The 15626-nt window shown below is 43.1% G+C and overlaps 1 protein-coding gene across 3 annotated transcripts in view; it reads right to left on the bottom strand.

The window, feature by feature from the left end:
* Positions 1-15626, bottom strand: part of PREX1 (phosphatidylinositol-3,4,5-trisphosphate dependent Rac exchange factor 1) — a 346981-nt gene that overhangs the window by 84939 nt on the left and 246416 nt on the right. For all 3 annotated transcript variants that reach the window (XM_060230830.1, XM_060230833.1, XM_060230832.1), the window contains exons 16-17: positions 14424-14566; positions 3927-4019 (exon numbers count right to left, since the gene is read on the bottom strand). In XM_060230830.1, coding sequence (XP_060086813.1) covers positions 3927-4019; positions 14424-14566 — 236 coding nt within the window. The remainder of the gene's footprint in view (positions 1-3926; positions 4020-14423; positions 14567-15626) is intronic.

Below are 15626 nucleotides of genomic sequence, written 5' to 3'. Positions count from 1 at the left end.
TCTTGGAGAGCCAAGTGAATATCTAACAGGACCATATTGTGGTCAGAGATTGTTGAATGGATTATCTCGCAAGTATTCACCTTTGAAATTAAATCGGGAGATAACAAGAAGAAATCAAGTCTAGACATCAGGTTATGAACCCTTGAATAAAATGTGTATTCCCTGAGTGTAGGATGTAACAATCTCCATATATCAGTCAACCTCAAATCCTTCATATAGCCACTCAACACTGCTCTAACTTGTGGGAGTCTATTTATATTAGCGTCGCTCCTATCCAGAAGCGGGTCCATAGTTACGTTGAAGTCACCACCAAAAACAATGTCATCCCACTCCATATTCTGGATACTTTCTCCTATTTTATGAAGAACAGCAGGTTGATCACGGTTTGAACCATATATTGAAATCAATAAAACCTTTTTTCCATACATATGAGTATGCAACACAATATATCTTCCTTCTGGATCTGAGATGACTTGTTGAACTGACACATTAGCAATCTTGCGTATTAGAATTGCCACGCCACGTGAATTAATATTATAATCGGTGGAAAAAACCTGAGTTCCCTTCTCCTGACAGAACCAACTACATTCCGAACTTAAGGTATGGGTTTCTTGAATAAATATTATCCCTACACCCATGGACTTACACGTTTGCCAGAGCAACATTCTCTTTTTTGTAGTCCTAGCGCCATGTATATTAACCGTTAGAATCTTTACCATCTTAAATCACCTTTATTCTTAATTATGAAACATGTAAACAAAGAAACAATACTTTCAACTTAATCTTGTATATACCATAGATTATAATATTAGATGAGTGCCTTCTTTCTTGTTTCTGTCCATTTCTAGAACTTAAAGCTAACCATATAGTGTTTAAGCCTATCAATTTCATTTTGTTTAATACATGTGTGTTTTTCCCCCCCACCCCTGACCCACCCCTGTGATACTCCCAAAGACTTCCGATTATATGGGGTGCTTCCGGGATCTCTGCCACTCCCTACCCCCTTAGAGAGGTATCTATAAAACCTCCAGCTGTTTAGCTGTTTTTGCTGCCCAACTCATACACAGAAAAACAGTTCACACCATATATATATATATATTTCCCCGCTACTAGCTCTGCCACACTCCATTTTAAATTAGAAATCTGCTTTCATAAATACCCATTTTCTTTTACCCAACCGGCAACTTAAATGCTTAATTAATTTAATTCATTTGCCCTCCACATATAACAGTTTTTACACTTAATAACAAATCCCTAGAGACTCAGAAACTCAAATAATTAATAGATTAATAAATGAATTAATACTCTCATTAGTTAGACTAAGGACATGTTAAGACTGGTCCTTAATCTGTTGCAGGTACTTTTCTGCTTTTTTAGGACTGGAGAAGCGCCTAGTCTCTTCTGCATGTGTGATTGATAGGACTGCTGGGAAGCCCAGATAGTATTCCAGTCGCAACTGACGAGCCATGTCCTTCGCTAGTTTGAATCTTTTCCTGGCCTCCACAATATGTTTTGCATAATCAGGAAAGATCATAATTTTCCGTTCATTTGCCCCCCAGCACAGAGGCTCCTTAGCAGTATACTGTCGAAACTTAGCCAAAATATCGTCTCGGGTTGCAATTTTGAGAAATTGGACTGAAATAACTTGTATTCCCTCCCCCTCACGATGGGGGGAGAAGAATCTATTTACTTTTTCAATGTCCAAGGGGTATGCTTGGTCCAACTTGAAGACTTGCCTGAAAAAAAGGTCCATGAAGTCTACCCACTCGGCGTTGGTTCTTGCCTCCACACCAATCAACCCGAGTACCTTGAGAGAACGGCGCCTCAGTGCAGAGTCAAATTGATCCACCCGACTAGTTAATAAGGCAATTTTTTCATTGCATGATGTCTCGTGGGTGGCAAGTCTTTCCTCCACTTCAATGCATTTGGCACTCACTGACTGGAATTTTTCTTGCATAGCAGAAAGTTCAATTTTTAACTCTCTGATATCAGTTCGAAGCTGTGTAATATAGACTGGTATATCTTTCAAAGGCTTGAGTTCTTGCCGCATAGTTTCTAACATGGCCGCTAATGAGTCAAGTGTAGCAGAAGGAGCTTCAGCCGCCTCCCCAGGCTTATCTTTGTTGTTTTTCCCCATTCTGGCTGCGCTCCTAGTTCCAGACGCCACCTTTCCAAGTTCTTTCCAAGTTCTTCTCAAAACCAAGAACAGAAACAGAAACAGAAACAGCCACCTCACTGGGTCTTAACTCCAAGAAGGACGAGTCAAACAGCACAAACGGCCAGCTCAGAACACAGGAGCACAGAAGCACCAGAGGAAATTTAACAGCTCGCGACTTAAACAGGTTGCCAGGCGGCTATAAATCACCAGATAAGCGCAACTAGGCACTTAAGCAATTCATCACTTGTAAACTGTGAGCAAAAAAGTTCAATGTTTTCTTTTCGGGCAGTACAGCTGGAGAAAGCTTTAAACTTTACCGGAGCAGGGAGTAGACGCGTCCTTCTCAGCCCGCCATAGACCGGAAGTCAGGGCCACAACTAGGCTTAAGAACAGAAGACGAATCCTGATGGATCAGATCAGCGGTCCATCATTCTTTTTTCACACAGGAGCCAATCAGTTCCCGTGGAGGGCCAACAACAGAGGCTGAGGCCTTCCCCTGACATTGCTTCCTAGCATTGATATTCAGATGTTACTGTCTCCGAATGTGGAGGTTCCCTTGAGTCACCACAGCTGGCAGACACTGACAGACTTATAATTTGAAAGCTGCCTGCGCTTGCAGCCATCACTAGATCCTAGGCAGCTTTCCTGTCCCTTAAATTGAGCCCTGCTTGGCAGGTTGAAGCAGGGTGATCAGATTGCCTTTAACCACTACTGCCCAGATCACTATTAAAGGTGGTGGAACAGGCAATGTCTGGTGCACAAAGAAGAGAAGAAGACTTTGCAAGGAGCAGCAAGGAGATAATTAGATAGGATAGTGAGGTCAGCACCTTCTCTTCCTTGTCTGTCTCCACATTGCTACTCTTAAAGACAGGGCTTTTTTTGAGCAGGAACGAACAGGAATGCAGTCCTGGCTGGTTTGGAATCAGGGTGTGTGGCCTAATATGCAAATGTGTCCCTGCTGGGCTTCGTCTACAAAAAGCCGTGTGAAACAATGGTGAGATTGAAGGTGTGGCCTAATATACAAATGAGTTCCTGCTGGGCTTTTTCTACATAAAAAGTCCTGCTTAAAGCAATATCCTGCTTCTTCTCAGAAGTTCCACACTTACTCTCTCTCAGCCAGTGATTTGTTAGGACAGTATTCCTGTCTCTCCTCTGAAGAAGTGTGCGTGCACAAGAAAGCTTATAACTTAGACTAAAATATTGTTGGGCTTAAAGGTGCCACTGGACTCGAATATTGTTCTCCTCAATATATTAGTTCCTCAATAAAGATTTATCTACACCTTCATCAGGTCGTGCACCTTTGCTGTGTTAATTACCCACCCTCCCAACAAAAAGGTCACCTGGACAGTGCAAGTCCTGCTGTTGCTACACAAAAGGTTGCAACTTTCAGCTGATTCAGGGCTCTTTTGCCCCATATGCATGTTATTTGACACTAGTCTCCATGCAGCCTCCCTGCCTTGCATTTCACATCTTGCAACATAGTGTGAGGCCTGCCATCGTCTGGGGGTTGGGGGAGGGGGAGGCCCTGCTGCCTTATCACTTAATGGAATTACCCTGCAAGAATGTGGTTAGAAAGGAGCCAAAAACCTATCAATGCACAAAGGCGGTTTATTGTGAGAGGAACCACCAAAAAAAAAAAAAGATCCTCAATTTCCTACTTGCTGTCATTAAAATGAGCTTATGTGTGTTATTTCGGGGCCCTTTCAAAGGATTTGCTCCCCTTTCTCAGGCTAAAAGGGAAGCATTCACAGATGTCAGAAAGTTTCACCTCTGCATGTGATCCCCGTCGAACAGACTTCACCACGAGCACTTTGTTCTTTTCTTCTATGTCAAAGCCGTAGTCCTCCTCTTCTGGCAAAACCTGGGAGGGAAAGAACATCTTTGAGAACCTTGCAAGTCCTGCGTTTTACAGTAATTGGTCCCTGGTTCAATAGCTTCTCTTCATCCCCACCCCATATCCATTTAAATCAAAATGCTGTTTGCTTTATTTCCCCACTACATTATATAGTCATAAAGTATGAACAGGTGACCCAAATTCAAAAAGCTAGAAGGCAAACAACTGGACCGTTCTCTTTTTGAGCTCGTGGCACCATGGCTGAGTTTGCAGTACTAGTTAAGTGACACCACATGCACAGAAACGAATGCCAACAGCATCAAAGGTTTCTCTGAGGGTAATTCAGGAGGGTGCACTTTGCATTGAACGGCAAAGCAGTCAACTGACTTGCCATGCTATCAGCTTAAGCAAGAATATACTATACATGCTAGTGGTAGTCAGGAGTTGTGCTTACAATTTTGGATTTAATTTGTTGTGTTTACAATTTTGTTGCATAAAATGTGAGATGGAATAGTAAAGATGAGGCACAAGGTGGTGGTAGTGAAGGAGGAGGAAGAACAGCAGAAAGAGGAGAATCATAGAGCTGGAAGGGACCTCCAGGGTTCAACCCCCTGCACAATGCAGGAAACTCACAAATACCTCCCCCTAAATTCACAGGATCTTCATTGCTGGAAGAAGAAGAATTAGATTTATACCCTGCACTTAGAGTCTCAGACCGGCCTACAATCTCCTTCGTTTCCTCTCCCTACAAGAGACACTGTTTGAAGTAGGTGGGGCTGAGAGATCTCTGAGGGAATTGCTCTGGAGAGAACAGCTCTGAGGAAACTTGCAACTGACCCAAGGTCACCCAGCTGGCTGCCTGCGGAGGAGTGGGGAATCAAACTTGTTTCTCCAGATTAGAGTCTGCCTCTCTTAACCACTACACCAAATTAGTAATAGTAAAGACAGAGCACAAGAGAAGAACACTAAAGAGCCAGTGGGTTGTACAGGCTCAAGTGTCAGAGACACATGTTTGAACCCTCACTTGGCACGGAAGCTCACTGGATGACACATGAAGGTCAGAGTGGCTCTCTGCCAGTCCTCTATTCTTCTATGCAGATTGGTAGTGGCTCAGGATGAGACCTTTCACATCACTTGCTATCTGATTGTTTTATCTGGAGATAGCAGGGCTTGAACCTGGGACCTTCTGCATGCCAAGCAGATGCCCTAGCACTGTGACACAGCTTCGCCTTTCTATAATAAATGAAACACTGCTTTATATAGGAACATGCAAGCTCTGTGACATTTCCAGTTAAAAGCACAATATGATATTGGATATAAAAGACCTCTGCCTGAGATCCTGGAGAGCTGCTGCCAGTCTGAGCAGACAATACCAACCTTTATGGATCAAGGGTTTGATTCAGTATAAGGCAGCTTCATGTGTGATCATGTGTGTGTGTGTGTGTGTGTGTGGTCCTGTCACATGCTGAGTTATTGAATGGTAGGACCATCTACCAAGCCAAATGCAATTCTAGCCAGAGGTTTGAAAAGAAAAAAAAAATCCCCAAGAGGATCTGCTTCAAATCCCTTCTTTATTGATATTAAAGTAAGAAAAAGAAACCACAGACTTTTCAGCAGTGACATGCTTTGGAAGCTGAATTCTATGGCACTGAAGTCTTTCCTCTCTCCTCCTCCCATCCTCCTCAGGCTTCATCTCCCAGATTTCCAGGTATTTCCCCACCCAGAGCTGGCAATCCTAACAATTGAAGAGTGCGGTCTTTTCAGTGTTACGAGTTTAACTTCACATCAAAATATGCTGCTAGACTTGGGATAGTATGAGGCAGTTTCTGCTGAGCAGGTCTAGAGAGGCAGCATATGAATTGTCCAAATACGTAACTATGTAATAAATAATACACTTCCCTTTGTTTACTACAACACGTGTTTTCTAGTTTCAGCTGGTTTTAGTTCTTTCTCTTGGGATGCAAAAAATAAGGCATATGTGTTACAGTTTACTCAGAATATACCCATTTGGAGTGCTCTCTCCTTCTGTAGTCACAATTTTGCTTGTAAAAATCTGAGCAGAATCTTAAGCTTAGAAGTGTGTACATTTGCTTAGGATCGCACTGTCAGCCATGTATACTACTGTGCTAAACAGCATAGTTTTATATGCTTAGGTAAGATAATTTTTGCATTTTATATTGCTTAAAGCAATATAACAACTTTAGTTTGAAACAAGTGTTGAATAATTTCAATTTCCTCCCTCCCCCCCCCCAAAAAACCCCCCACACCTTTGAAACAACCCATGGCTTCAAAATTTCTAAAAATGTTCAGCCTGTAACTGAGCCCTCACAAGCAGAACCATTTATTTAATTTATAATCTACCTTTCACCCCAATGGGGACCTAAAGAAGCTTACATCTTTCTCCCTTCTTCTTTTCTGTCCTCACAACAACTCTTTAAGGTAAGGTAGGCTAAGAGAGTGTGACTGACCCAAGGTCACCCAGCAAACTTCCATGGCATGAGTAGGGATTTGAACTTGGATCTTCCAGATACTAGCCTGACATTCTTAACCACTATCACGTTAGTACAGCTTAACATTTTAAATCAAAGGGTCCTTTCATTATAGTCTGCCAGGAAATTATGAAAAAACGCACAGGCAAAGTAGGTGCTCCAGCTTCTTTTACACTGAACCTGATGTGGTTCAAAGGAGCATGATTAGCTCATCAGCTTCCTTTTGCTGCTGCATTTCATCATATGCGCAAGATTCAAGAAACTGGGCCTTCTTCCCTGCAGGAACTGGAATATACAAGCAGTGATGCTTAGGCCATAAGTGGAGGGAATGCCTATTGAAGATGGAGCAATTAAGGGGAAATGCTTAGCAAGGTTGCTACTGAAACTGGATCCTCTGAACAAAACACTTTGGGACTGGGAACAATGGCACACAGAAGGGAACAATGGCTCACACAATGATGTCGAGTACACAGAGTTCCTTGGAACTCAGCACCTCCCTAGTAAAGCTTAATTAGGGCTTTTTTTATTTAAAAAAATTCCCACCAGGAACTGATTTGCATATTAGGCCACTCCCCTTGATGCCAAGCCAGCCAGAACTGCATTCCTGTATGTTCCTGCTCAAAAAAAGCCTTGACCTTGCTCATTTAACAAGAGGCCAGCGATACATCCTCTAGCACACATAATACTTTATGGCCCTGTAAGTTCTGTGACCAATTGCAACCAGGACAGAGACTGGGGCTTTCGGACTTTCCCTTTCTCCACTGGAGAAGCTGCAGGACAGCAAACGGTGTAATTAACTTTTACAATTCAGCTGGAGTCACATAAGGAAGCCCCACCCCCACCCGAGGAAACCTTAACCCTTGAGAAGTTTAACGCAGCAAAGCACTCTTTTTTTGTAGTGTTTATTGATGATTCACTGCAATTTGAAACAGCTTTGTGGAAAACAGCAGGGACTTTGCTTTTAACCTCTCTTTGCATTCAAAAATAAAGTAAATGGGGCACCCGCAGTGTTATCAGGGTGTGTAAAGCTACCCAGTTTCACCAAAAGAATGTGAAAGCTCTGTATTTATCCATCCTGTCTCTTAAAGATTGGGATGGATAGGAATCTTCATATGCTATTAAAAGAATCTTACAGAGGAATCCCAGGCAGGGCTACACCCTTCTAATCCCAGTGAACTAAACTGGTGAATCACTCGCCTTTCAAAATATATGATAAACATTTCAGAAGCAATAGAACAAAGTTAAGAGCCCAGTGGCACCTTTAAGACTAATGAAGTTTTATTCCTCAGATCTATTATAGAAGCAGAGTTAGATTCAGATGGGCAGCCATGTTGGTCTGAAGCAGTAGAACAAAGTTTGAGTCCAGTGGCAGCTTTAAGACCAACAAAGTTTTATTTAAGGTATGCACTTCTGTGTGCACGCATAACATACCAGAAAACTCAGAACTCAACAATGCCCTTGAACAGGGGTGGAATTCTAGCAGGAGCTCCTTTGAATATTAGGCCACACACCTGATGTAGCCAATCCTCCAAGAGTTTACAAAAAAAGAACCTTGAAAGCTTTTGGAGGATTGACTACATAAGGGGTGTGTGGCCTAATATGCAAAGGAGCTCCTGCTAGAATTCCATCCCTGCCCTTGAACCTCCATGGAAGCTTGTGAGCAGAGGGGACTCCTATCCTGAACTTGCTTGCACTAGAACTGCACGTGGCTGAGAGGTGTATTGCTGCTTTCAGCCCTATGGGGATCAGATGATGTGAGAAGCCAGAAAGATCCCAGTTGGCCTTATACGGCTGGTGTTCTTTCTCCCCACACCTTATCTTAATATAGCCTTGCCAACTTTGGGTTGGGAAATTCCTAAAGATTTGGGAGTGGAGCCTGGGGATGGTGGAACTTGGAGAGGGGAGGGATCTCAGTAAGGCATAATGCCGCAGTGTCCAAAGTAGCTATTTTCACCAAAGGAACCGCTTTCTAGTCTGGAGATCAGCTGTAATCTCTAGGATATCTTGAAGTCCCATGTGGAGGCTGGCAGTCCTCCCTGAGCAGCTTATTATTGAAAAACAGTCTGCGGAGCTCTGCTTCTCTCTTTTATTTCCCACCAAACAACTTTGCTTGATTCACTGAAAAACATGCCTGCCTCCAGGTCACCAGAATGGAAAGTGAGTCACAGCACAGTCTGTTTGACCAAACTCACTCTTTGTAAAATCTATTAACCCACTATTGCTTGCATTGTGGGGAAATAGCAGCATTTTTTCAACCAAGAAATAGGGGGAAGTGGCCAGGAAAGGTAATTTTTTTCCTCTGATATGAGTTTTGTTCATCTTTTAGACTAAAAAAAAGGTAAAAGTAGTCCCCTGTGCAAGCACCAGTCATTTCTGACTGGGGCGCCATCACATCACGACGTTTTCACAGCAGACTTTTTTTTTTACGGGGTGGTTTGCCGTTGCCTTCCCCAGTCATCTACACTTTCCCCCCAGCAAACTGGGTACTCATTTTACTGACCACGGAAGGATGGAAGGCTGAGTTGAGCTGGCTACCTGAACCCAGCTTCCGCCAGGATTGAACTCAGGTTGTGAGCAGAGAGCTAGGGGTGGCCAAACTGTAGCTGAGAAGCTCTTTCACACATATTATGCAGCTTTCGAAGCCCCCACCATCTGGTTGGCCAGCTTGGAGAAGACATTTGTCTTTTGAAAACACTTCTCCAAGCCAAGCCAGCTGGCAGCTTGGAGGATGCATTTAAGAAGAAGAAGAATTGCAGATTTATACCCCGCCCTTCTCTCTGAATCAGAGACTCAGAGCGGCTTACAATTTCCTATATCTTCTCCCCCCACAACAGACAACCTGTGAGGTGGGTGGGGCTGAGAGGGCTCTCACAGCAGCTGCCCTTTCAAGGACAACCTCTGCCAGAGCTATGGCTAACCCAAGGCCATTCCAGCAGGTGCAAGTGGAGGAGTGGGGAATCAAACTCAGTTCTCCCAGATAAGAGTCCACGCACTTAACCACTACACCAAACTGGCTCAAAAGTTCAAGTTGCTTTCTTTCCACCTCCACCTCCCTCCCCCCATCCATTTGCCTGCCTGCCTGCCTTCCTTGCAGCTCTCAAACATCTGACATTCAAAACTTGCAGTTCTCAAAACATCTATTATACATGTCTTGCTGCTCTTAAACATCTATTTATTCTATGTGGTTCTTTGGCGACCCCTGTTTTAGACTCTGACCAAGAGGAACAGGAATTCAAACCCATGCTCAGCCATGAAGCAAAATGGGATGCCTTGCCAAAAGCCTTTCTGTTTCAGCTTCATCTTTTGCACAAGATTGTTAATGAAGATAAAATGGGGCATTCCTATATTCCTTGAAGGAGTGTGATACATATATGGTATCTATCCATCTCCTCCCTGCAGCAGAAACACTGGGCACAGTATTTCCAGACTCAGAATCCCAAGAGGCCAAACCAGTCCTAGCTATATGATGGGACTCACACGTAGCCTTTCTACATCAGTTCCTCCCATTCCCCCTCACACTGCAATTTAAACTTGAAAGGCTCATGGGGCAATTCACACCGAGCCTTGGCTCCTTGCCTCAAAACCTTCCCCATAAGATTTCCAAGTATGATTCTCCTTTACATAGCTGTCTGACAAAGTGGGCTGTGTGACCCACAAAAGCTCATCTTGATAGAAATGTTCATTTTCATGGTGTCACTGTATTTGTGTTTTATTTAGCTATATGCAAGGCTGGCTCACCCACTAGGCAAACTAGGCGGTTGCCTAGGGCACCGGGAGGGGGGCACCGAATTGGGCTTCCCCCCTCCTGGTGCCCGACACAATCGCCTAGTTTGCCTCTCCCCCCCCCCCCCCCACCATTGCCACTGCCACTGCCTCAAAGCCCTACTGGCTTTGAAGCAGCCATGTGTTTTTTGAAGCCAGCGCTGGAGGAGGCTTCACTCCCCCTCACTTCCGGTTCCGGAAAGGAGGGGGGAGAAGGCTCCTCCCGTGCTGGCTTCAAAAAAACATGGCTGCCATGAAGCTAGTAGGGCCCAGCCTCATTGCAGCAAGCTTGGGGGGGTGCATAATGGAGCGCAGCAGAGGGAGGGCGGCGGAGGGGGGGCGCTGGGCAGGGAGGCTGCCTGGGGCACCATGCGCCCCAGGGCTGGCACTGGCTATCTGTAAACAGTCTCTGTGCAAGAGCTATTGTGGCCATAGCTGAGGCTGTGCTCTCCATTTACTTCCAAAGGTTAACAGGGCCCAGATGAACAACCTTGCAGAAAAGGCAGATGTCAACTCAGGTGCCCATCTGCATTGCCAGCATGTGCAAGAACCCATTTTCACATGTGGATCTTCCTTGCTGGAGCAGAAGAAACATGTTCATGGGCATAAATATATTTAAAACTTGGAGAAAACATCCAGTTATTAGAATTAAAATGTGGCATAGAAAAGTACTGTAGAAGTCCCTATTCAACAGAGAGAAGTGCAGCATAACATGGGTTCAACTTCTCATAGATATTTTGGAGATTGCCAGCTCTATAGACATCTTGGCTTTTTTTCTTTCAGCAGGAAACTTCCAGGAACCATCCACCCATCAAGCCTCATCCCTAGATCTAAAAAGTCCATCAGTTACAAATTACGAAAGAAAAATTGGGACGCTGCTACAATTTTTAGCATCTGGATGTAGGCCTGAGGTTTAATTCTCAATTAGATGGCAGAGAATTCTGTGTGTATTTTTTTTTTTCTTAGCAGGTCAGGATCTATTATCATGAGCAGAAACAATTTCATAAGCAAATGAAATTAAGTATGTGTTTGAAGAATGTTTTCCTCACACTGGAATAATTTTCCTTTGGCATCCATACATTTCATTTGGCAGAAAATATCGGCTGTTTTATCCTTCGTGTGCAAGGTCAGGAAGAGAGATAAAAGACCATGGGGAATACAGAGAGGCTGTTGAGTTTAGCCTTATGCAATGTGGCATATGTTGCAAAAGCACACAATGCATTTCAAAACCCACCAGGGTAAGGCAATCTACCTTTACTCTAGTTTAAAGGCCTGACAAAGTACAGATAATGCAACATAAGGTAGTATTCTGGACCAGAAACACAAGAACTTTAGCTGTTTTGTCCTGTTTAAGGCTATCTTATACATTATTCTCAATAGAGACTTACAGCCAATCATGAATTGTTTTTCTATTGTACTATATGTATCTTAGGTGTATTCCTGAAAATATAATATTCAATATCTAGACTTCATCATGGCTTCCAACCACAGAGCATATTCTCTTGCCGCCCCTTCAGGCAGCAGTGGGAAATAAGTGCCGGGACAGAAGACCCCATGCCCCTATTGCGGGCTGGGCTAGCAAGCCTGCTTCTAATCCATAAACTTCAGTGGACTTAGCGGCATGTAGCTTTTTGTTGTTGTTATAATCGGCATAGTTAAGAAATGCTGACTTATGTGCCTGCTGCACGAAAAGGAAATACAGCAAGTCAGGGGCAGCTGAAGCCATCTCACAGGGAAACAATTTCCCCCCTTAATGGGCTTTTGGATTCTTTCCTAGCATGCTGTTTCAGTTCAGGCTGACCTGAGCACTCTCCCTGCTCTTACATTCAGTCAGTGATGAGAGTGGTACAAACTTTGGCCTGTTATCAAGAAGCAACTTCTTGAAGACAGACGGCAGTGATGAAGACTTACCAAGAGAAATCAGCTCAAAAGTTCAAAAGAAAAGAGTAATAGTTTACAGAATCAAGATCATAGTATATAAATCACCAGACTAGGCTGTAGGAATTAGATCCAAAAGTGATTTTTGAAATCTAATCATAATAGCAACAACAACCATAATAATAATGTGTGTCTTTTTGAAGTTTTGGAAACAATAAAGCCAATTCAGATCCATTATAGGTTCTATCTACACCAATTGACCTTTTCTGGAAAGGACATTTAGAATAACTGCATTCTAGAATTAATTCTTCGTTTCAGAATATGTTCACACAAACTGGTCTGATCGCAAAGGTTTGTATCCAAAAGATCTGCCTATTGAAGTTTACCTTGTGAAACAGGACACACACCCCACTGCAGTCCTCTGAGCCTCCCAAATTTACTCTGGAAGTCAGTGGTCCTTCAGGAACTACATGAGTAAAAAAGCAGGGCTCTGCAATGGGAAGGACGATTGCTGGAAACTGCAAACCCTGCCCCCCCACCCCAGTCCACTGAATGTTTATTTTGTGCTCATTGATTTGAATAATATGAATGCCCTAATCTTATGGCACTCTGATATTAAGGCAGTACCAAATGGAAAGATGTGTAATAGTTCAGCTTTGTCCTTCTACTTCACTGAGTATTGAAGCTAGATGTCAATCACATAACTTAGACACAGAGTTAGTCCAGTCTGTGTCCACTGAAATCAATCAGCTTAGACTGTACTTTGTTTTTTTCCCCAAGTGACCCTCCATCATTTGTTTCTTCTTCTCAGAACAACAAAGTTTAAGTCTAGTGACACTTTTAAGACCAACAAATTTTGATTCAAAGTATAAGCTTTTGTGTGCATACAAACATCTTCAGATTTGAAGAAGTGTGTGTACACAGGAAGGCTTGTAACCTTGTTCTGCTGCTTCAGACCAACACGGCTATCTCTCCTGATTCTTTCTTTCCAGAATGTAATTGTTGTAATTTAACACACAGAGTAATAAAATATTGAGTCTGCCAGCATCCAACATGAAAGGCTAGAAAGAGAAGGTCTTAAAATCTGGGCCTGGAAAACTTATCCCTCCCTTTAATTCTTGCAACACCTGCCTGATGATAGAACTCGGATGGTTGCACATTTGGGTTGGCCTTGATAAAACGTATTTCATGATTCTGTTTCATTTTCTGGATTTATGCATGGACTAACATTGTTTTTTGCCATTTCTTAGACCTGAGTACTTACTCTGCAGAAAATTGCATGGAACAGTATGCCACATTCTAGAATGACTAAGAAACCCAAGCTAGGATCCAACAATAAATATTAAAAGCAGGTTTGATTCTCAAGCTGGAGTCAAAAGGGGGCAGGAACACCTCTCTTGATTTCATTTTCATCTGTATTTATTTAGAAAGAAATTATGCCATCCCTTCCTTGGCTTCCAGGCTTCCTTAAAAGGTGGTGGGCTCTCCTTCTTTGCAGGTTTTTAAGCAGAGGCTAAATGGCTAATGGTATCCCCATGGCACAGAGTGGTCAAGCTGCAGTACTGCAGTCTGAGCTCTCTGCTCATGACCTGAGTTCGATCCCGGCAGAAGCTGGGTTCAGGTAGCTGGCTCCAGGTTGACTCAGCCATCCATCCTTCTGAGGTCAGTAAAATGAGTACCCAGCCTGCTGGGGGTAAAGTGTAGATGATTGGGGAAGGCAATGGCAAACCACTCTGTAAAAAGTCTGCCGTGGAAACGTTGTGAAAGCAACATCACCCCAGGGTCAGAAACGACTGGTGCTTGCATAGGGGACTACCTTTACTTTTTTAGATGGCTAATGACAGCAATATTGATTCTGTTAACTTAGGTAGATCATGAGAGGGAGAGCAGGAAGGGTTGCATCAGTGCTTAGTTCTCGTGGCCCTTTCTTACATGTCTAGGGAAATGCTGATTGCCACTTTGGAGTCAGGAAGCAATTTTCTCTGGACCAGTTTGGCCAAGGATTCTGAAGGGTTTTGTTGGGGGAGGGGGGTTTGCCATTGCCTTCCCCAATCATGGAACAGAGGTCACTGGGGGTGTGGGGGGAGGCATCTGTGAATTTCCTGCACCCAATGACACTTCTGCAGTAAGTAGGAAACAGCTGTCTCTACATAAAACTGGGTGGCTTGACCTTCACTGGCACTGGGTGGGGGGGTATAGCATGTCTGAAGACACCCACTTCTTCCCCCAAGAGTCCTTGCTTCTCCACACTTGCATAACGATAAACATTTTGGGCCATGAAATCAGTGTGTCATTCACTTACTAGCAAGCTCTTGGCCAAGATGTTTTCAATAAGCTTGAAGTCATTTCGTAACGGCTTGCTCTTGGAACTTGTACCTTCCATCTCCTCATCGGCATGAAAGCGGAAATACTGAGACTCGTCTTTGAACTCACTCTTCTCAAGTACTGGAAGCCAATAAGCAGAAAACAGATAAACGTGTCACAAACATGGAAAGATACAACAGGACTATTATAAAAACAATGGTCATAATTTTTAAAATGACAAACTGTGATTAAATCAACAATAAGAAACCCATACCACTACATGTTCTTTTGTTTTTAAAGCTGCAACACCCTGCAGAGTTAGATATACTGTCAGCCCTGTTGAATGGAGAGTTGCAACAAACAGCCAAAGATAAAATGGGATAGACTATATAGAGGGCTGCAAGAATGTGGAAGCAAGAAATAATTGTGTAAATGAATGAAAAATGGGTCTGAAACGAAAGAAAAATTGTGAATGTAAAATGACTTATAAAACTACCTCTGATCTCCGTTTTATATTTTTTGGTTTGTGTATGGAAATACAGGTGTTTGGTTTTTAGTAAACAGTATATATGTAGGTAAGTAAGTAAATTTTTATTTATACCCCGCCCTCCCCGCCAAGGCAGGCTCAGGGCGGCTTACAGAACATTACTATATAAAGTGAATATACTATATAAAGTGAATAAACTATAATTTATTTAAAAAAAAAAAAAGCTGCAACACCCACCAGTCATACCCATTCTAGGGCATAGAGGAATATGGTGGGATTCTTGGGGTATTCCTTCCCACTCATAACACAGAGCAATTTTTTGGGGGGGGGGTTGGTTGGAGGGGGCTATCTAGGGTCTGACAATGAAGTATTGCACAGGTTTTGTGTCCCATCAATGGAAAACCTCTGCTTCAGTAATGAGAAATTAAAAATAAAATTCTTCTGAATGCAATCCATCATTGGTACTGTGTCTATCGGGAGGGGGGGAACCCCTAGGCATAAAATGTGCTAATTAGCAAATATTATTCACCACCATTTTGTTCCCAACCTTGACCTTCCTTGTTTCAGATTAAAATTCTACACACATTTGCTTGAAAATAAGCCCCACTCATCAGTGGCATTTACTTCCAAATAAACAAGAATAAGTGCCACTCTAAGTACAGTTACACAGTCTCAAACACACTGACTTCAATGGTTTTAGAAGTGTACAACTCT

Source organism: Heteronotia binoei, chromosome 2, assembly GCF_032191835.1.
Source record: "Heteronotia binoei isolate CCM8104 ecotype False Entrance Well chromosome 2, APGP_CSIRO_Hbin_v1, whole genome shotgun sequence".
NCBI lineage: Eukaryota > Metazoa > Chordata > Lepidosauria > Squamata > Gekkonidae > Heteronotia > Heteronotia binoei.
This window is presented reverse-complemented; position numbering and strand designations above follow the sequence as displayed.